Source organism: Aspergillus pseudonomiae, assembly GCF_009193645.1.
Source record: "Aspergillus pseudonomiae strain CBS 119388 unplaced genomic scaffold BDV37scaffold_1, whole genome shotgun sequence".
In the NCBI taxonomy this organism is placed as follows: Eukaryota; Fungi; Ascomycota; class Eurotiomycetes; order Eurotiales; family Aspergillaceae; genus Aspergillus; species Aspergillus pseudonomiae.
The window spans coordinates 415,460-436,563 of NW_022475993.1; the positions used below are offsets into that span (position 1 = coordinate 415,460).

The 21,104-nt window shown below is 48.6% G+C and overlaps 9 protein-coding genes across 9 annotated transcripts; 5 read left to right on the forward strand and 4 right to left on the reverse strand.

Moving 5' to 3' along the window:
- Positions 1-96: 96 nt before the first annotated feature.
- BDV37DRAFT_235285 (ribonuclease P Rpr2/Rpp21/SNM1 subunit) lies at positions 97-885 on the forward strand. Its single transcript, XM_032080474.1, has one exon. The coding sequence runs from the start codon at positions 155-157 to the stop codon at positions 716-718; it is 564 nt and encodes a 187-aa protein (XP_031947207.1). The 5' UTR covers positions 97-154; the 3' UTR covers positions 719-885.
- On the forward strand, positions 855-4,389 carry BDV37DRAFT_1586 (TIP120 domain-containing protein). Its single transcript, XM_032079115.1, has 3 exons — positions 855-3,344; positions 3,400-3,738; positions 3,791-4,389. The coding sequence occupies exons 1-3, from the start codon at positions 990-992 to the stop codon at positions 4,205-4,207; spliced, it is 3,111 nt and encodes a 1,036-aa protein (XP_031947208.1). The 5' UTR covers positions 855-989; the 3' UTR covers positions 4,208-4,389.
- A 2,637-nt stretch (positions 4,390-7,026) lies between these two features.
- On the forward strand, positions 7,027-8,646 carry zpr1 (zinc finger-containing protein ZPR1). Its single transcript, XM_032079125.1, has 2 exons — positions 7,027-7,299; positions 7,356-8,646. The coding sequence occupies exons 1-2, from the start codon at positions 7,162-7,164 to the stop codon at positions 8,619-8,621; spliced, it is 1,404 nt and encodes a 467-aa protein (XP_031947209.1). The 5' UTR covers positions 7,027-7,161; the 3' UTR covers positions 8,622-8,646.
- A 714-nt stretch (positions 8,647-9,360) lies between these two features.
- cyp5 (putative peptidyl-prolyl cis-trans isomerase) lies at positions 9,361-10,168 on the reverse strand (the record flags this gene model as incomplete). Its single annotated transcript, XM_032085792.1, has 3 exons — positions 9,361-9,924; positions 10,017-10,082; positions 10,157-10,168. 3 exons carry the CDS (start codon positions 10,166-10,168, stop codon positions 9,361-9,363), a joined length of 642 nt encoding a protein of 213 aa, XP_031947210.1.
- Positions 10,169-10,300: 132 nt separating this feature from the next.
- On the forward strand, positions 10,301-11,947 carry BDV37DRAFT_235295 (uncharacterized protein). Its single transcript, XM_032080475.1, has one exon. It carries the CDS (start codon positions 10,707-10,709, stop codon positions 11,856-11,858), a length of 1,152 nt encoding a protein of 383 aa, XP_031947211.1. The 5' UTR covers positions 10,301-10,706; the 3' UTR covers positions 11,859-11,947.
- A 210-nt stretch (positions 11,948-12,157) lies between these two features.
- BDV37DRAFT_277544 (uncharacterized protein) lies at positions 12,158-12,902 on the reverse strand (the record flags this gene model as incomplete). Its single annotated transcript, XM_032085793.1, has 3 exons — positions 12,158-12,246; positions 12,298-12,458; positions 12,529-12,902. The coding sequence occupies 3 exons, from the start codon at positions 12,900-12,902 to the stop codon at positions 12,158-12,160; spliced, it is 624 nt and encodes a 207-aa protein (XP_031947212.1).
- A 583-nt stretch (positions 12,903-13,485) lies between these two features.
- On the reverse strand, positions 13,486-15,634 carry BDV37DRAFT_235297 (queuosine 5'-phosphate N-glycosylase/hydrolase). Its single transcript, XM_032080476.1, has 4 exons — positions 14,757-15,634; positions 14,530-14,684; positions 14,236-14,467; positions 13,486-14,154 (listed from the first exon to the last, which is right to left on the reverse strand). The coding sequence occupies exons 1-4, from the start codon at positions 15,172-15,174 to the stop codon at positions 13,709-13,711; spliced, it is 1,251 nt and encodes a 416-aa protein (XP_031947213.1). The 5' UTR covers positions 15,175-15,634; the 3' UTR covers positions 13,486-13,708.
- Positions 15,635-17,035: 1,401 nt separating this feature from the next.
- Positions 17,036-19,506, forward strand: BDV37DRAFT_267529 (E1 ubiquitin-activating protein ubaB; the record flags this gene model as incomplete). Its single annotated transcript, XM_032084045.1, has 10 exons — positions 17,036-17,095; positions 17,170-17,340; positions 17,481-17,717; positions 17,782-17,906; positions 17,953-18,023; positions 18,083-18,362; positions 18,420-18,595; positions 18,654-18,766; positions 18,821-19,164; positions 19,233-19,506. The coding sequence occupies 10 exons, from the start codon at positions 17,036-17,038 to the stop codon at positions 19,504-19,506; spliced, it is 1,851 nt and encodes a 616-aa protein (XP_031947214.1).
- A 417-nt stretch (positions 19,507-19,923) lies between these two features.
- Positions 19,924-20,981, reverse strand: BDV37DRAFT_277547 (SDR family NAD(P)-dependent oxidoreductase; the record flags this gene model as incomplete). The annotated part of the gene is made up of 2 exons (XM_032085794.1): positions 19,924-20,466; positions 20,550-20,981. 2 exons carry the CDS (start codon positions 20,979-20,981, stop codon positions 19,924-19,926), a joined length of 975 nt encoding a protein of 324 aa, XP_031947215.1.
- Between the last annotated feature and the right edge of the window lie 123 nt (positions 20,982-21,104).

Consider the following 21,104-nt stretch of genomic DNA (forward strand, 5'->3'; position numbering starts at 1 on the left):
TGTATTGGTTGCACTAAAATTAACTTAATTGGCTGTTGCCGCTCTGCAACAAATCTCCCTTCAACCTATTAATACTATATGTTCCCATCTTTTTCTCAGCTCACCCCAGCAAACGCTGTGTTTAGTCAATATCGTTATTCTCTTCATATCGACCATGCCTTTTAGCGATCATGCCCCTCGATTGGGCTTTCTGAAGGATGCTGCCAGCTCTCTGGATTCTCTCAGCCCTTCCACTGCGGCTCATCTAATGGCCGTCCATAACCAAATCTTTCTCGACGAAAGCAGAGCATTAAACCAGCGACAACAAGAATCTTCTTGTGGGGCTTGCGGTAGCATACGAACCCCTGAGTGGACTAAAACCATTCATATCAAAAAGAAAAATACAAAACGTTCCTCGGCAGCCCCAGACGGAGCCATTATCCACAAGTGCCTCCGCTGCCGTCGGCGGACAGTGAAACCGTCTCGAAAGGATCCTGCTCGCCCTAATGTTTCGTCTAAAATACCTGCAGCAATAGACTCTACACGTCCAGCAGTTCTTCCTGCAGTACAACATCCTGATCCTGCGGAGACTAAACCTACTAGTAAGACAGCCGATAATGCGAGCAGCAAGAAACGAGCCAAGGCAAGAAAACAGGGTGGATTGCAAGCGCTATTAGCATCTAAGCAACAATCTCGGGCTAGTTCTTCTCTGGATTTGTTTGACTTCCTCCAGCAGTAGACAGCTTTGCTACATGATTAGCTATGTACTTTTTTTTATGCCAAGATCGGGCTATCGGCGATAGTTATTCCGATATATTTTGGGGTCTAGCGCGGGGTGTCTTTATCGGCCAGAGCTCTCTCGTCCAGCTCCGCCTCACGTCAACTGATTAGCTTTGGGTGTTGATTTACAACATACTAGCGTTCCCTTGAAACGAATAGCCAACTCTTAGATTACCTTCTTACTAACATAACACCTGTTTTATTTCCCGGACTGTTACGAAACGCTTGTGATGTCGTCTTATTCCCAGGATGACGAACATGATCCCCAAGCGGATGAGCTCCGCGAGACCGCCTTGGTGACGCTAGAAGCCTTGATAAGCTCCTGCGGCCAGAAGATGCAGCCTTACCTACAGAATACGATCAAATCCGCCCTTAGATTCCTCAAATACGATCCGAATGTCGCTGAGATGGAGGAAGATGAGGAAATGGGTGGTACTCAAGATGATGGCTCCGAGGACGACGGGACGGAGGAACCTGATTTGGATGACGATGAATTCGAAGATTTCGAGGAGGAAGGTGGCTATAGTGACGTTGATGACATGAGCTGGAAGGTGCGCCGGTGTGCTGCGAAGCTGCTTTTCACCGTCATCTCGACGTACGGGCGGGGTCGTGCGTTGGACGACTCTTCCTTGTACCAGCAAATTGCGCCTGCCCTTATTGCCCGCTTCGGCAAAGAAAGAGAAGAAAGCGTGAAGCTGGAGGTGGTTTCGACAATGACTGCCCTCGTCCGTAAGACAGGTGAAGATGTTATGATAATCACATCAAATGGCTTCCTCGAATCGGTGGGAGGATCGAAGAACTCAAGGAAGAGAAGGAGGCAGGATAGCGATGCAAGTATGATCGACTTTGAACCAAGCATCGGCACCTCGTCTGCGGTTGGCACGCCCGTTATTGCTCCATCATCACCGAAATCTGGCCCCCAGGCTGATCTGGCGCGCTCGGTGCCCCTCGTCGTGCAGAGCTTGGTAAAGATGTGGAAACAAGCTTCTATACCACTAAAGCAAGCTATCATTGTATTGCTCAAGAATTTAGCACTCGTTCGATACGGTGGTTTAGCTGATCATCTCCAACAAATTGAAGACCCGATAGCCGATGTTCTCAAGTCATCGTCTCCAGCGGGAACCTCATCCGCACCAGCTGGAGCTACAGCCAGTGCAGGCACTCTCCAGATCGAAACTCTAAGTCTCATTGCTGCAGTTGCGGAAACACACATGTCTGATGCCCTTTTACCTTTCTTAATCGCATTGATCCCTGGAGTCATTGGTGCCGTCAATGACAGAAACTATAAGGTGAGTAGCGAAGCGCTCGGGGCTGTCGAGCAGATAGTGAAAGCTCTCACTCCACCCCGGGTGTCTGTTGCATCGCAGGATCTCGCAGCACAATTAGAAAAGCTGTACGATGTTGTTCATAGTCGCATTACCGACACAAGTGCCGACCTGGAAGTTCGCCAACGTGCCATTCATGTATTTGGGGTTCTCCTGGCACGAACATCGGGAGAGAAAGGTTCGGCTTTCATCTCGCTGGACCGACGGTCAAAGGGGCTTGCCGTGTTGGTAGACCGCCTGAAGAATGAAACTACGCGACTTTCGGCTGTACGTGCTGTTGACGACGTTGCTGTCCTGTGTGATAGGAAGGCAGATGTCACTGCGGCGTGGGTCAGCGAAGTCACCACCGAACTTGGGGCTCAGCTACGTAAGTCAGATCGAGTACTTCGAGGTGCCAGCTTAGAGGCTCTACGCAGTTTAGCTATGAATTCCAAGACCAGAGTACATTTTGATGGGAAGACTATGAAGGAATTAGAGGATTGTTTGTTGCCTCTTATCAAGGCTGAAGATTTCCACTTCCTCGCTCCTGCCCTCATCATCCTTGCGAAAATGATTCCCGGAAACGCGGAACTTCTCGTAAATGAGGCTTTGGTTTCCGCTCTTTGCTCAATCGTCCTTTCCTCACTTGTTGGTACTGTTCTGAAGGCGTTGCTTCTTCTCGTCAAGGTTGTTGGGGAAGAAGGTGCCGGTGCAGTTTTGATGAAGAAGCTTTTGCGTGATGTAGGCATCAACGGCGACACATCTGTTGTTGGAAGGGCTATTGGAACGCTCTTAGTCCACGGCGGATCCAAGCTAGGCGTCAAGATGGATGATTTCCTCAAAGAGTTGCAAACTGCACAAGACGCCCAACGCAAATGTCTCGCGCTCGCAATCATCGGAGAAATCGGCCTACGAATGGGCCATGAGTGCTCGTTGACACCGGAGCTATTTATGACTCACTTCGATTCGAAGTCTGACAAAGTTCGCCTGGCTGCTGCCACTGCTTTAGGAAATGCAGCCGCGGGTGATGTGAAAACTTATCTGCCCACTATCATGAGTGGCCTGGAAAAGTCCAATCATCAAAGCTACCTGCTTCTTCACTCGGTAAAAGAACTGCTTCAGCATCCCGAGATTGTTCGCCCAGATGTTGCTCCCTCGGCACTCAAGCTATGGCAGGCTCTTCTCAATGTCTCTGAAGAAGAAGACAACCGAGCCGTTGGCGCCGAGTGTGTTGGTCGACTAGCACTGATTGATCCTATAGCTTACATACCGCATTTCCAGGTATTATTCATCACCCATTTTTCAGTGGTTACACCTGCTAATGTCAACATTATAGGAATGCCTCTCTAATTCGGACCCGACAATTCGTGCGGTGGTGATCTCTGCATTCCGTTATACCCTGTCAGACTCAAGAGATACCTACAACGATGTATTGAGACCGTTAATCGTTCCACTTTTGGTAAACATGCTCAGTGATCGTGACTTGGGAAATCACCGACTTGCCCTGACAACCCTTAACTCTGCTATTCATAACAAGATGGATATCATCCTCCCTCACCTTAACGAACTTTTACCTGCCGTGTTCGGTGACACACAGATCAAGCCAGAGTTGATCCGTGAAGTGCAAATGGGTCCATTCAAGCATAGAGTTGATGACGGTCTTGAGCTGCGGAAGGTGAGTAAAACGGACCTACTTTGTTTCATTCATATTCTGATATTAGAAACAGAGTGCCTACGAAACGCTTTATGCCTCCTTAGACACGACCTTCTCTTTGTCGCATGTCTCTGAATTCTTCGAACGCATATTAGCCGGAATTGACGATGAGCAAGATATTCGCACAATCTGCAACCTTATGACTTCCAAACTAATCGCCCTTGCTCCGGAGGAGACGCAGAGGTCTCTGGATGCTCTATCAGAGCGTTACAGCGTCGTGCTGTCCTTTAAACCAAAGGATAATGCCGTGAAGCAAGAGCTTGAAAAAGCACAGGAAGCATCAATGGGTGTTCTGAAGATTACCAGAGAGCTGAGCAAGGCGTTTCCCAATGCCGAGACGTCCGGTGAGCATCACAAATGGAAGGCCTACATGGAGTGGGTTCGAAAGACATTCTCGTCACAGTTGAAGAGCCTTGATACGGAATTTTAGACCAGTGCATTGCCGTCAGCAAGTGATCATGCTAGGAGCATCTTTTTGGCCAAATCAGGTCAAAAGTATAGGAAACATTGTGATGGAGCTTAAAATGGTCATATGGATTGGAGTTGATCTCCGGTAAGAATAAGAAGTGGTGGAAACCCGAGTGCTCGCGGCTCATAATTCTGGTGGCCCACAGGTCATTAAAAATACAAGTAAAGAAAATAAAGAAACATTTACCCCACGCTAGCATTTGCGCAGGAGAGTCTAACGTAGAAACTAATTCGAAATCCGGTGCCTGGTGAATTCCAGACCGCGTATAGGTCACGTGTACACGCGTCGCGCGTATTCAACCTTAGCGTACTAGTATTCAATCTCGATGTTTTGGTTACCTCTCCAACTATTGCAGTTCGCCGACATCAATTGCCTCAAACGACTTTACGCTGCGTCCGCAATGCTTCTCTTTCTCGGGCTTTCAGTCAGCAGGACTTCTATTCATAATATCCCTATTGGACCCTCTGTCTTCGAAGATGTGTTGTTGTACTTTCATAGACATTCCAGTTTGTCGAAGGTCTCCTCTTTGTCTGAAACGACTACATTTGTACAGATCTTATTCCCTCCCTAGCTTCTCAACCTTTGCCTCTTCATTTGCTGCCTTACTGGTCTAGCGGATGTGACGAAAGTTGGGAATCTGACCCTAATGTTGACCAAGTCGGTTCAATGCCATTATGGCACAAGTTTCACGGTCTCGCATGGCGGATGTATCACATAGGCACCCGATGTCCAGAGCCTATCACAGGCGCTAAAAGACGGGCTACCATGCGTTTCAAGCTCCTGAAAGGGGCGCGCGTCGGTTTTCCAATGCTGGACTTATCATGCTGATCATAGAGGATGGTTTGTCTATACCCTGGTGCCAGAAAATATTGGGGAGAGAGCAGGTGAAATACGTCGGGCATCTTTATTCGGAGTTGTCTTTACGATAATCACGATGGCTGCGCAGGAATACTGTGGGGGGCGCTCTCAACTGCTGTGGGATATATTATGCATCATCCGCTGCTCCTGTTGAACACAACGATTTGATCTTTGGATCATTTGCCTACACACGGTCATCAAGTCAGTTTGCCTGAAGAATCCACTCGTCGGCATCAATTTGATCTTTGCGGAAGCAACCCAGGTGTCTCCAGCGGATTAGGTTGTAGCGAGGTTCTTCTGACAACTGCGCGGAGTGATCCTTGGTCAACTGTTGTGATCCATGCGATCACAATGGTGCCATCTGGCTCGTTGTCCCGTTCCGCTATGGATTGGTTCTTGATGGATAATAGTCCTGCATGGCCAAGCAGTTACCGTCACTCTTTCCTGTTCCTCTATCGTTCGTCGTGTACGTGTTTCCAACATCAAGGTGCCTGGGCAGCTTGTACCTCCTCTCCAACTCCTCGTTTCTAGTCTTTACTGTCTTTTTAAGGGCTAGCAAACCCCAAGTCACGGCACCCGCCATTTGATTTGCGCTCCATCGGAGATCCCGATCGACCGTGTTAGCCATCTCTTTGCAATGTAGGTTGCAAATAGATTGATGGGCGCCGACAATCACGGCAATGTACTATTTGCTGTCCCTCTCTTTTGGGAGGAAGGAAGCGGTTTTTATGGATGCTGTTTGTCCGCTTCTTCCAAGCCCTCCAAGTCTACAAACGCGGAGAGGAAACAAAAGCTTGTCCCTGGGGATACTGTACCACACACGAGAGTTTTTTCGAGGCAATAGCTTCGGTAATTTGGCTTCGCGACATCGGGATGTCTTCTGATCGATACAAATGACAAATTGGAAAAGCAGGTGGGAGATGGAGATTTTAGATCCAAGTCCGACTGGAAACTTTCTGGAAGGGTTTCGTGCATTCGATCTCTCTGCATAAAGAGCGTGAGGCACTATTGATGTCGCATCTGCGTTTTCAGGCTCTACCATTCTCTGCCGTTCAACTTCTGCCGAATCGGGCACGATGGCATGACCTCTTTCGACGCTGGCCGTGTCCTGGGAACGGAACGCTGAAAACTTCAGGGACAGTACATGTTGCTCTCCTCTCCGTTGCAGAAATCAAATCTCTGCCCATTCGTTTGGTTGGTTGAACGCTGGGGTTGCCATGCTAGGATGTGTACAACGTGGAGCATATTGCAGGACCTCTCAAGAGTGAGGATCAAAGCTTAGGCTTGTCTGTGTGGCTTCTTCGGTGACATATCTCCGAACATGGCCGCTTACCATGCGGTTGTAAGCCTCCACGGGTAGGATTGATGAGTAACGAAGAGAGTATACTGATGCTCTGCAATACAAAGCGTCATCAGACCCCGGGACAGGTGTTTGCGCAAGTGGCCTGTCGTAAGCCTTACGTTGGCGAGCCGAACCATAGCGGGTTTGGTGGTGGCCTGTGAACCGCCGTTTCCTTTCGAGGAAACGGCCCCTTTTTTTCTTATAAGTCCTTCACACCCATCTGTATTGGACACAGCTAACTGCCATTATAGATTCTCTTACGAAGCTACCGGTAGGTAAATGGTTCCATCCTATGAGGGCTGGTGCGAAGTAGGCCTGTGTCAGTTTATTGGTCCATAGATTAGAGATACTTTCTCCAAGAGCCCAATTGAAGTGTCTACCATGTTGTAGAGCCTGGATCTTTTCATTTATGAGCATCATATGTGGGGTATTGTTCGATTCCATACAACTCTGACATAAAATAACTATCCATCGGGCTGACTAATGCCATCTGCCCCTCCAAAAAAAAATTGTGCCCCGCCACAGCGATAGTGGAAAGTCAAGGAACGTTCCCGCGCTCGCTGGCGAAATTTTTACTTTCCTTGGACATCATTGGGTGCAGAGATTGTTAAATATATTTGTGGATTCTTCCGCTCATTTGCGCGTTATAGATTTCGATACCCTCTTATCTTGTTTTCCTTGTATCACAGAACCCTCTCTATACCCATCCTTCAAAATGTCGGTAGAAGATAAGCCAGTCCAGCAAGAAGCTCCCGTCGAGTCACAGTTCCAGAAGCCTGGTGACTTGGTGGAGAGAAATGAGGATACCGGTGTGATGTCCTTGGAAAGTCTTTGTATGAACTGCCATGAGAACGTACGTTTACCAGCTGGAACATGAGTGCTGTAGCAGCGCAACTAACTCGGCTTCAGGGAACCACAAGGCTCCTCCTCCTCCGAGTACCTTACTTCCGCGACATTATTCTTGAATCCTTCGAATGCCCCCATTGTCATTTCAAGGACAACTCTGTCAAATCCGCCGGGCAGATTCAAGAGAAGGGAGCCAAATACACACTTACCGTCCAGGATGAAAATGACCTCCAGCGCCAGGTTGTTCGGAGCGATGTTTCAATCTTCAAGGTGGAATCTCTGGGAATCGAGATGCCCAAGGGTGAGAGTCAGTTTACGACTGTCGAAGGAGTGATCCAGAAGATCTACGAGTCGCTCTCTAGCGAGCAACCCCTGCGAAAGGCCCAGGCACCTGAACTTCACGATGCCCTTGTGCCGATTATCGAGAACCTTCAGAAGATTCTGAACCGAGAGGGCTTCCCTTTCGCCGTCTCCCTGGATGACCCCACTGGTAACTCGTGGATAGCGCCTTCCATCAACGACAGTGGAAACAACTACAAGCGTCGCGATTATCCTCGTACGCACGAGCAGAATGAGGAGCTTGGAATTTCCGCGGACCCCAATGCTGTACAGCATGAGGGATCCGGCGAATTGGATGATTCTGAGATTGTCGATGGTCAGGTTTACAGTCTGCCTACTGAGTGCCCAGGCTGCACAAAGCCTGGCTTTGTCAACATGAAGAAGGTGAACATCCCATACTTCAAGGAGGTCATTATCTGGAGTACATCTTGCGAGCACTGCGGATACCGTACTAGCGAAGTTAAAACTGGTGGTGAGGTTCCAGAGAAGGGCAAGCGCATCACTCTTAGTGTCGAGAATGAAGTCGATCTCTCGCGTGATATCCTCAAGTCCGACACCTGCGCTCTGCACAGTGAAGAGTTGGAAGTCACTGTTCAGCCTGGTACCTTGGGCGGACGTTTCACTACTGTTGAGGGTCTGCTCACCGAGATCCGCGACCAACTGCACGGTCAGATCTTCGATATAGATGATGCGAGCGGCGCTGGAGGAGACAGCATGGCATCCGAGACCAAAGAGAAGTGGACTCGCTTCTTCTCTCGTCTCGATGCTGCTATCAACGGAGACATGAAGTTTGTCATCACCCTCGAAGATCCCATGGCCAACAGCTACGTTCAGGACTTGTGTGCCCCTGCTGTCGATCCTCAGATCACCTCCGAAGATTACACCCGCACTGAGGAAGAGGAAGAAGAGCTGGGCCTTAAGGACATGAAGCTCGAAGGTTATGAAGAGGATGCAGAGAAAAAGGAAGAGAGCGCCGAGCAGAAGTCATAATTGACCTGTATTGAGTTGTTTGCCTCATGACTTTTTCTGTAGATGATGTTCATTTCCTCACGATGTGCATGATTATTCTTTTCAAGTTGTTTTTCATACCTGTTCTATGCATGCATGCATAGTTGTCATCCAAGACCACTATGCCCCATTTCGCGCTCTTGATATCCGATGACGTTGTGGTTTGTTTACAAGGTGTAGTGTCGGGGTTTATATCACTTTGTTTGTTTGGAATATAATCCTGGTTCTCCTGGGTGGTATACAAAAGCAAGAAGTAACGCTGATTCGAAGCTTCATTGAAAACTGTGTCTGATTCCATGCTATGCTGTTGAGTAATCCACCTCAGTGGGAAATAATAGCACTTCTGTGCCCATGGCTCCTAGACATTTTGCCATTGGATCACATCTTCCATTATGCAAGGTCGTGCTACATATTAGAAATACCTCGATAATCACGTCCTAAGTAGTGTTATAAGGCAATGGCTCCTGCAGACCACATCCGAGTTGGTTGTCTGCAACTCTTCGACTGGAATGGACCTAATAAAGTGGAATGGCCCCCGACAGCGCGTAAAGCCGGCCAAAGATTCCCTATCCAGAACAGTATGTCTGGTGAAGTCATTTCCTCAATGTCAGGTTTTGTGTATCATGGCCCTGGCGCCTTGATTCGGGGGATTTGTTTGGTGCTCGAAAATCGCGTGATATATCGCACACAAACCTGCATACTCTTCTAGTGAAGCCCGTTCTCACTTCGCAAGTGGATTCGCATGTATCGTGACCCTGTTAATGCGCAGTGCCTCATACTCCGACTCCTCGCCCTCTTTCGGCTGCACAACCCTCCCCTTCTTGTCCACCTTCGCATTCGCCTTCTCCAACTTGCTCAACACATCACCACCCTCATCTTGTGCCGTCAAGTTCAACACCTTCCCGAAGACGGTGCTATTTCCGTCCAAATGCGGGGCAGCGGCAAACGTAATGAAGAACTGACTTCCGTTAATCGTAGCCCCCATTGCACCCTGGGATCCGGGAGCTGTCCTATCTTTGACGGGGCGCGCTGCCATTGAGAGAATTCCGCGCGTATTGTGCCGAAGAGCGGGGATGTGGATTTCCTGGTCCAATGCGCCAGGGTGATTGATCGATGTGCCGCCTTTCGGGATGTCGTCGAAGGGAAGCATGGGTTTGGTGCTGTCTTGCGATTGATGTGCTGCTGGTCCTAGAGAAATATCGCCTCCTTGAATCATGAAGCCGGGGATCAGACGGTGGAAGGGCGTGTTGTTGTATGCGCCGCATGCGCAAAGGGCGAGGAAGTTCTACTCGGTTTAGCGTCAGTATACAGGTCCAGAGCGAAACAAAGTTGTGAGGTGAAAAGTGAGTTCGCGTAGAGGCGCAAGATATTACATACCTCTACAGTCTTCGGCACTGCCTCACAGAAGAGCTCGACTTTCAGGTCGCCTTGGGTCGTATGGAGCTGTTAGGTATTCATAATGATTAGTCGATATCCCAGAGGGGGTATGGGAATTCAGAGAGTTACAACGAACTCACAGTGACCGACATGGCTATTTGAGATATGAGTGAACTATGGATGAGAGAATAGATGACGGGAGACTGGCGACAGCGAAACATGCAATGGGTGGAGCTCGGACTTTTTCGCCGCATTTACGTAGTCCGTATCTAATTGAATACACGGTCACATGACGGACGCCGATAACAACGCGCCTTTAGATAACGAAAAAATACACGGACATTCAAGGCGTCGACACTCCGATTGTACGATCATTTGAGGTTGTACTCACGTCCAGAATGAATAACAGACCTGTTGAACAAGCATTGGGTACCCTGTTGCCGACCCACGCCGATGACCTGCCTCAAGAGCTCCGCAGCTTGGCCTTATCTCTTGTCGCGCAATCTCGCAGCTTTTCTACTAGCCTAAGGCCCGAGGAAGAAATCGCACGCCCTTATGCTTGCGCCGAGATCGCTTGCCGCCGGTGTGTTTAGCGTCCTATCCCTGTCGCTGCACCATATTCTGGTTAATTGGTACACTGACTAGCTGGTTGTGTCTAGGTTAGCTCGGGCCCTTAAACTCCCCCCTTTGATGGGGCATCCGCCATGTCCTCCGCGTGCTTACAAGAAGCTCTATGCATTCCTTGATCGCTCCCTTTCGAATAGTGTAGCTGGAGTAAAGCGTGCAGGAAGCAGCTCTATCTCAGAAACCCCTTCACGCACCGGATCCGCTTCGTCGACCCCTACGAAAAATTCGAAGCATACTCGGACACCTTTGAAGACAGCAGGAACGCCGCGTAAACTCCAAAACACTACGGGCAAACCCACGCCATTAAAGAATTCAATCACACAACAAGGAAGCGAATCGCGCTCCCAGACGCCCCAGAAGCCCAAAGTTCGCTCTGATGGCCTTCCTGGCTCTACAATTATTCCCGATGCACCTGCCTGGGTGATGACATCTATTCGGAGCGTGTGTAAAACGTTATCTACACCAGCTCCACGAACGAGCACATGGTCCCGGCCTCCCATTTCGAGAACCCTACCACCTCATATTTTTGCCGGTGTATCATCCATCCTATATTTCATTTCACGGGTTTCCGCCCAGGATGAGGATTATTTCGACGAAGAAACCCTAGAGTTCGTGGAGCCTATCCTGGTTGTGAAGGATAAAGAGAACGATGAAGATTATAAAGAGGTTGTCAATGCTCTAGTGGTAGCCGTGTATTTTTTGGCTCTCGCCCGCAGACGAAGCTCCTTATCCGAAGAGGAAGGGGAAACTAAGAAGCTCGACAAGAAGACCTTTTCTGAGATGCGCCAGACTGCATTAGTGAGCATTGGTCTCCCTTCTACTGAGAGACGACATCGTGAGGATGTCGACCAGTGGATCGCAGTGATAATGCAACAACGCTGGGCCAATGGGAATGAATGGTTTGAAAACATCCCGCAGGCTGGAGAACTGGACGGCGACGATGCATATCTTTCGGATGAGGACGGCTACGGCGAGGGTGAAGAACGGGCTAAAGGCACCAAACGGCAAAAGACAACGAAATCGGGTCGCTCGCTGGCCAAACACTCCTCAAGAAAGGGCCTTCTACCGGGTCTTGGGACCATGATGCAGGATCGTGTTGATTGGTTAAGCGACGATCGCAAGGAAGACTATATTGAGTGGAAGGCAACAGTCCTGGCACGAATTGAGCAGGTTCAAAAGACTGCAGCGCAGCATTTTGGCCCCTTGCCTGTCTGATATATACTTCTTCCGGGTAACGGGTTTGGAGGATAGGAGTTACTAAAGGCGAGTGTCGTTCTTGTTTCCTTACTTTTCCATCGTGTTTTGGTTTTCTTCATTGTCAATGCCTCATTTTTACCCCATGTATCACCAAAACTTGCTATTATGTATGATAGAGTCTATACCCAAACAGTCTTATGTATTAATCTATATGAAAACCCTGATATCATTCCATTCCCCTACCTCACGCTCAAACCTCTATTTAAAACACCATCTTTGTAGGGCTCTTTCAAAACTGTTGACAGTTTCTAGGGTCATTATTTGGACTCCCCGGCTATACCATGGCATGAAAGAACTCCCTTCTCATTGACTTCTATCAAAAACTTCCCGCCTTGGAGCACCTCAACTATATCTCTCAATCAGAAAATAGCCCATATCAATCACACAGACCACTTACACAAGTTATACATGACGGCACCTGTCCACGTGGCCGTAGCCGGGTTCATATAGGTCATCTCATCCTGACGCACCTTCGCGCAATAGCATAGCAGATTAGGGTTAGAATTGAGATACCTACAAGTCGAGCACTCCCCCCCTGCCTTCGAAAGTCCTCCGCCACTAGCATTCGTTAGCCTATCACTCGCAACAATATGCTATGGGTGAACAGGGGTCATCGTAGTATACGTACTGCTTCATCGCGACAAATCTTCCGCCGCCGTCGCTGTTCTTGTGCCACCCAAGACAACGGTCCAGGCTCAGCTCCGAGGACTGGGTTTTCTGTGATCCTGGGATGCGGCAGGATGCCGTCAAGAGCTGCTGTTCCGGGCTTCCTTTAGAAACTAAGGGTCCTGTTTTGACCTTGACGTCTCTGCATTCCTGCTGCAGGGGTGATTTGGGAGGCGGGTTTTTTGGGGGGGCCTTCCTGGGTAGTATTTGGAAGCCGGGTCGAGGGAGCCCTGCGCCCGTGTCTGGGTTCGCGAGTGTGTTTCCTGGGGTCAGGGTTTGGCTGGTGGCTAATGCTACCAGGTAGGTAGTGAGGAGGAGGATTAAGGCCCGGTACATCTTTGCTGGTTGTTGGACCTACGAGTATTGTGCTGGGGAGAGAAGATGGGAGTGGCTTGTAAGTGAGCGATAGTTGGGGATGGAGGTTGATATAAGTTCTTCCCCGGCGCCATGTAGGAGAATTTTTCTGATCTAAGTTTATGCCGTGCATGTCTTTGTTATTGTATAGTGCGTCGGGAGACTCGTAGTGGTATCGAATGAGATGCTATTCATTTCATTTCCTCTATCTTTGTCAGGCTTGGCTGGGGCGCTGGGCGACCTGTTAAACGGCTGCTCTCTGCATCTTCAACGAGAGATGTTTATTTTGGAAATCGCAATTTTACTTCTTTATGTCTTCTTCAAACGGGGCGCACTGAGCAATTTTCCAATAGGGGAAATGAAATGTCGGAGTGCTGTGCCCCATGAAGGACCGGTGAAGTAGATGGATTTGAGAAATAGACGCTTCCAGTATACCTCTAGAAAGAAATTAAAAGGATGCATGAATTTAATACGGTTGGGCGGTTAGAAGTGGTCGGATTATATGCGACATGTCTCCTGAGGAACAGATGACATTTCTATAAGGAAGTTTATGTGTAGGTCATAGGTCATGAGCTCTGGATGGCCGTCCAGATCTGAAAGTGGTGGTATCCAAAAAGACATCGCTGCTGCCAGCACAGAAAAACAGAGAAGAAATGGTATCGATGTCTATGCAAACCCCCAAACAGCAAAAGAAAAGCACAGAAAGCAAAGACATCAATTCCCTAACAGTAGTGGCCAAGGGTATATTGACCAAAAATCAACAGGCAAAGCAAAAGGTTTTCTAACCTTTAATACCAAATACTCCTTGTGCGATGATGGGGAATCTGCTCCTTTCCGTCTCTTTCTAACTCTTTCATGGTGTCATACAGAAAGAAATCTATCAAGATTGCATTGACGCCCGACGATGCGGGCTTAGCAGGGCTGGTTTGTGTAATGTGTTTTTGTGTAGTGCACTTCCTTTGTTCTTCTAATGCCGAGGTGGTGAGGCTTTGGCGGCGGTCCACACTGGCCACATGCCCGTTAGGCTGTGTAGGCGTTATCTTGAGCTTCGCGTCTGGATGGTTCTTCTCAATTTCTCGTCTAATCAATTCAACGCACCAGATGCTGGTGGCGCGCAGTTCAACCTCCCAAGTAGAGCCACTGGGAATTGGTTTGAGGTCGCGAATATGGCTTTCCAGAGGTGGAGAATACATCAGGCAACCGAGTTGGTTTAGTATTTGGGGGATTCGGTAATCTGGATCATAGTTAGCTTGACTTCTCCCGTCAAAACTTGAGAAATTATAGCTAACGAAGGTAATCAAGGGATGGAGCGCACCTGCAAACATTGTGATCTTGTTAATATCGTGGAATTCGCCAAGGCCCTCGCCGTTGAAGCAGGCCCATAGGTCCGCAACTAAGATCTGCGCGCGTTTATAGAGCCGAACCCTCCGTCCCTGAAAGCTGGTTTCATCCCGGAAGCAGGGGAAACTCTCAGCCATAAGGTTTACGAGGGACGCAGCTGAGTAGTTGGCGTTATAGATACAGTTGACAAAACTACCCTCAAAATCCTAGATAGATAGGCTGTTAGAACATACATAGGCTACTGATATTCAGGAGCTGCTGGGCATACCTCGCACAAGACTCGACCCGCTTCCCGCAGGCACTGGAGACGCTCTTGCAGGAGAGGAATCTCCTCGGCAGCTACCGATCGAAACACATGCTTGAGTAGAGACTCAGAACATTCGTCTTCATTCACCCAAAAGTAGGGGCTCGTAATGGGGATCTCTGCAAGTCTTAGCATCTACAGCGCGCTGAAACAGATTACGGATTAGATCCTAATAAATATGCAGAACCTACCCTCATCCAAAGCCCTCTGCAACGCAGCCACTAAGCTCCAGTACCCGGTCCACTTCCTGCCGCGATATTCGATAGCGAAGCGTTTCTCCTCCGGGCGCTCCGACCAAAAACTGAAGTTTAGTAAATCCATGGTGAAAATGAAGTCCACGGTACTTTCATCCTTGGTCTTGGGATGTAATTCATGCTCCGACCATGTCTGCGTGGAATATTCCTTTTTCTGCATCAAACGCCAGATGGTTTCGGCGGCCTCTTTGGTCTTGGCTGGGTTCAATGCGACATCAATAGCATTGTCGAAGACGTACTGCGAATTCTCCAAAACTTTTGTCTCTGCTGCGCGCGGGTTTGCTGCCCCTCCTCCTAGCCCGAGGGACTTGCGTAAAAGAGCGAGCAATTCGGGATCTGCTTCGTCGTCTGACATAGTGGTGCGGGTTCCCTTGTGCTCCGGTTCTTGATATAAACCGGGAAGAACTATCCAAGAAACCCCAAAATTTACTTTTAAGAGGGGTAAGAGTCAAAGAGAAATAGACAAAGAGATCGAGAAGGGAAATGGCAGGAAATCAGGTATAATTGATACAGAAAAAAAAGAAAAGGAGGGAACAAAGACCGACAGTATTAGCGCACCGAATTCCCCACGACCGTTTGTACTCCTTTGAACCTTGAACCAAAAGCGACGATCAGGCAAAAAGTCTGGTTACTTTGGTGGACAATCGGTTGGGCAAGAATAGCGAGTCAAGTTTTGCTAATTTGATAAGGACCCATAGACGCCTTTGAATTTGGTTGCTTTTTGAACATTTAAAAATGGGTCCCAGAATCCCCTTTCATTTACGCACAATGTCATAGAACCAAAAAAAAAAAAATTCATTGACCCTTGCCTCAACAAAAGGAATGGATCTCATCTAAGACCATTGGTTCTTTTTTTTTTGGGGGGGGGGGGGTTCAAGTCGATAAGGCCCTGGTTAGTCAGCCCAAGAGACATTGCGATTGGCTCCTCACCAATGAACCTGAATCCAAGTACCAGAGGTATAAAAAGGTGGAAAATTGGGACAGGCAACAAGCAACGACTCCCCACTAAGATATGTACACTTACTATGGTATTACTATGATTGCATTGAAAATCTTCCACGTCTTAGAGAGAGTCAACTACTATATTATCAGATAATCACGGGCACCTCCATCCTATCTTTTCTTTGCTTTATGAGGGTAGGCTAACCAAAGTATGGATAATAATACGGGGGAGTATGAGCGATCTTCTTCATGGTCTCTTTTCGGGGGCTTGCATTGGATCCGCCTACTACACAGTATGGGCCGGAGTGCGGACGCTTGGTCCGGCAAACAAGATTGCCTTGGAGAATTGTAGGAGTCAAGAAAGAAGTCATTACAAATAAACTGATCATTGATAGGGCCTTCTAATAATATCCTCGTTGTACTCTTCGTGCAGGACCGAAACATGAATTTATTCCCAACGCCATGTTTGACCTTTGAGGACATGCTATAATGGTAAATTGTGTTACAAATAAGTACTATGGTAGATAGAACTCTCCAATGAATTCATGACTAGCTGCAGTCACTCGGTCCAATATGTGTGATTTGAACAGCAGGGAATCAATTCCCCAGTTAGACTGACCAAATTGTTCATATAAAGGGACGACTTTCTGCAATGCATGTATGTACACATTTCTCCCAGCAATCAACTGCGCAGCCAGTATATCGACACCACCCCAAATATCATTGAATGTACTTTTGTTCTAGTAGGAAAGCTACTGTACGTTCTGGTTGAATGTGGGAAGCTGGATGGCCAATAAGTGGGACTAGCCAGATGTGATCAAGAACACCGCATAAGAAGAGGATGACCAATAAATTCAATTCAGATTGATTGCTCTAGGGTCCAATCGTGCGATCGCATCCGCTGTCCGAGACTTTTAGTAGAACCACTATTATGCATGACTAGCTTTTCCTTACTCATTAAAAGGGAGAAGGGAAAAAATAACAAAAATATAAGAAGGAATAGAAAGTCTCGTGTTCTGGACAGCGGTGTCGTCATTGCTCATTCCAGGCCCCCAATTTGGGACTAATTAAAGCGCGGTGCTTCTCCGACGCATTTCGCATTTCCCGAAATCAATCATCCGGTCCTGGACTTTCGCTCATTTCTGCTGTCCCCTGCAGCGTCGCTCTGTTCACTGTTCCTTGCTGAATCCTCTCTCATTTGGCGATGACTGTCGCCCTGTTCTGACCTCAGCTGCCACTCATTCCACCTTCGCATTGCTCTCGCGCCCTCAATCATGCCGCGAGACACCTACTCCAAGCGGTCGCTCGGGACCTTGTCCAGACGCTTAAAGGAGGTATGTATAATACTTCTGACCCTGTGGTTGTGCTCCTTTCTATCTCAGAAGCTGATTCATGTCATTCTCTCTAGTCGCGCGTACTCCTTGTGGGCGCCGGTGGGATCGGCTGCGAGCTGCTGAAGAACCTCTTGCTCTCTGGCTTTGGCGAAATCCACATCATCGATCTTGATACCATCGACCTGAGCAATTTGAATCGTCAGTTCCTCTTTCGCTTTGAACACATTAAAAAATCAAAGGCATTGGTGCGTCACACACTGAACCGTCCACCCTTCATGCCCCGCCCGTGGCGTCACCTGCGCAACGTCCCACCCTGATACCCTTCCGGCACCTTTCATTGTCTCGGGACGAAGAGAAGCTGACGAATGTCTTTTCCTGAACACAGGTCGCGAAGGAAGTTGCCCAGAAGTTTCAACCAAGCGCAAAGCTCGAAGCCTACCATGCGAACATCAAGGACAGCCGTTTCAACGTGGATTGGTTTGCGAATTTCGACGTGGTCTTCAATGCGCTTGACAATCTGGACGCGCGTCGCCATGTCAACAGGATGTGCCTAGCTGCCGATGTGCCACTGATCGAAAGCGGAACTACCGGATTTAACGGTCAGGTTCAGGTCATCAAGAAGGTAGGATATGGGGGCGACCCACTGCGTCCACATGAGTCTGCTGGGTTTAATTGACCGCCGACAGGGCCAAACGGAATGCTACGATTGCAACTCAAAGGAAGTCCCCAAGTCATTCCCCGTGTGCACCATCCGCAGTACCCCGAGCCAACCTATTCATTGTATTGTCTGGGCGAAAAGCTATCTTTTCCCGTAAGTTATTGGAGAGGGTATACTCGGCAAGATATAAACTAAGCAGGTCTAGCGAGCTTTTTGGGACAAGTGAGGACGAGACGCCAGAATTGGATAGTACTGAAGATGCCAGTAATGGTGAGTCATATTGATGGATTTCCACCCAGCCTTGGGCAAAGATTGCTAACTCTGCCCAGCGGAAGAAATTGCGAATCTACGAAAAGAGGCACAGGCTCTCAAAGAAATCCGCGAATCAATGGGCTCCCCCGAATTCGCTCACAAGGTATTTACAAAGGTTTTCAAGGAGGACATAGACCGACTACGCGGTATGGAGGATATGTGGAAGACCCGCAAGGCCCCGGAGCCCCTGGACTTTGAGAAGATACAGGGAGATGCTTCGTCAATTGAGCCTACTATTTCTAGTAACGATCAAAAAGTCTGGACTTTGGCCGAGGACTTGGTAGTTTTTAAGGACAGGTTCGACTTATTCCTCGTTCCTCCAGTGGTGATTCTTTTGACTGATATGTATCACAGCTTGGATCGACTGAGCAAACGGCTAAAGACACTGCTAGACACCACAAATAATGATGTCAAGCCCATCCTGGTGTTTGATAAGGACGATGTGGATACACTAGACTTTGTCACCGCCAGTGCTAACCTGCGAGCAACAATATTCGGGATTGAGCCTAAATCAAAGTTCGATACAAAACGTAAGTGCTGTAGCAATGGGACGCTGTGACAGACCCAGGTTTTGCTGACTGTGAGCAGAAATGGCTGGTAATATTATACCAGCAATCGCGACCACAAACGCTATGACTGCTGGCCTATGTGTCCTACAGGCATTCAAGGTCTTGAAGGATGACTACGCACATGCCAAAATGGTAGGTATCTTTTGCCTTGAGTCATGTGGCCTCGATTTAACTCGTCCAAAATAGATCTTTCTCGAACGATCAGGTGCCCGTGCAATTAATTCCGATTCTTTGAAGCCACCCAACCCCAACTGCCCTGTTTGCTCGGTCGCCCAGGCCAGGGTAAAGATTAACCCGGAGCAGGCCACAATCAACGACTTGGTGCAGGATATCCTCCGCTCGCAGCTAGGGTATGGTGAAGAGCTTTCAGTCAGCAACGAGTTGGGCACAATTTATGACCCCGACCTTGAAGACAATTTGACTAAAAAGTTATCGGAACTGGGTGTGAGCAATGAAAGCCTCATCACAATCATAGACGAGGAGGACGAGCAACCGCGTGTGAACCTTGAACTAGTTGTCATGACTGAGAAGTAAGCCTCCGGCTATCTACCTCTCAAGTCAACCGACTTGATTAAATAGATTACTGACAATTGAATAGGCCCGAGTCCTCGGCACCAGAACAAAAGCCGATCACTTTAGTCAAGGTCCCTGAAATTCCCCGGAAACCACAGGCACCTACGCCTACCGTTAGCGAGCACGTTAATGGCACTTCAGATCCGAACAAGCGCAAGCGTAATGCCGAGGAAGCCGGCCTTACTAACGGTGAAGACCGTTCAAAGCGCGTGGCTAGTATCTCTGTCGCTGACGGCGATGGATCGAATCCTATCGTCTTAGATGAGACGGAAGGAGGTGCAATTCTGATTGACGACTGAACGAACAAAACAGAGGCACATGGAGGCCAATTATCTCCACTCAACCTCCGACATATTTCCCTATGCAATGTTTTCCTCTCACACATTGGTTGTTTCTTGAGTTTTGGGTGGATCACCAGAGATATCTTCTTTTTACTTCTATCCCCTTCCATCTACTGTAACATATCATGCGTTTGCTCCGAATAGATTGGACGAAGGGATTACCGTTGGTACTTTTTAGTTTGACCGAAGTCATAATGTGCATACTTCGGCGTGGCGTTCCAACAAAGATACACAGATGAGTCGATGAATTTACTTGTTATCATAATTGAGATTATCCTACACTGCACTAAAGCCTGAGGGTCTACCATTCTAACGGCCCTCACTGATGTCCTCATCATATATACACACAACCAACCCCTGACATAATACAGTAGATTAAACGGCACTCAACCCCCCATCCAAATTAATGACGCAATTATTCGCATACTCATTGCCGGCCAGAAACACCGCCGCATCCGCAATCTCCTCCGGTGCCCCAAACCGACCCAGCGGAATGCTCTCCTTCAACCTCTCATTCTGCCCCTCGCTAAAGTCCGCAATCATCGGCGTCTCAATATAGCCCGGCACAATCGCATTCGACCGCACGACCACATTGCGCAGAGAACCAGCCGCTTCGACTGTTAACGACCTGGTGAGGCCGAGAAGCCCCGCTTTGGAAGCGGCGTATGGGACTGCACCGGTTCCGCCTTTCAGCGCTAGTAATGATGAGATGTTTATGATACATTTAGATGCAGGTCGGGTCTCGCCAGAACGGCTTTTTACCCTGTTGCGGAGAGACGCACGGAGAAGGGTGCGGGATGTCAAGATCGCGCCTTCAAGGTTTGTCCGGAGGGTTTGTGAGATATCTTCGGGAGACATCTTGGGAAGAATATTGGAGTGGGAGATCCCAGCTGCGTTGACTAGGATGTCGACTGGTTGCTAGGATCCTTTGTCAGCCAAACCATCGTTCGAAGACAATAACAAAGCCAAAATGACAAAGTGAGAAATGTAACACAACATACCATCGCCTTCTCCAGCTCACGTAGCCACGATCCAGCCTCCGATACATCGCCCACAAGGAGACTTATTCTATCCGAAGTTTCGACCAGAGTCCCTTGCGACTTTGATGCTGTGTCATCAGCCGCTTCTTGGTTCTGGGCACCTTCACCATTGACTTGGAGGCTGGCGGCGGCTTTGAGGAGGCGCTCGTACGATCGTCCGACGAGAATGACGCGCTCTGCGCCTTCTTGGAGAAATCGATTTGCGATGGCGAATCCAATGCCTGATGTCCCGCCTGTGATCATGCAGGTACGGCCGGTGAGGCGTGCTGGGGTGCTGGGTGACTGGGATGAGAGATGTCGTCTTTGTGGGGCATTGCAGGCTGTGGAGAGAGCTGTGTTCAATATGCGCCTATTGTATCGGCGGCCTAGAGAGGGGAGGTGCGATGTTGGCATTGTTGCGCTGCGCATGCTGAGTCGTATTGTTTGCATTCTGGTTGATTGTGCTTTTCCAAGCCCGGCCACGTCTCGATCGAGTTAGATGTATAGAGATGAAAGGCAGTTGTTCATTATTGAGTC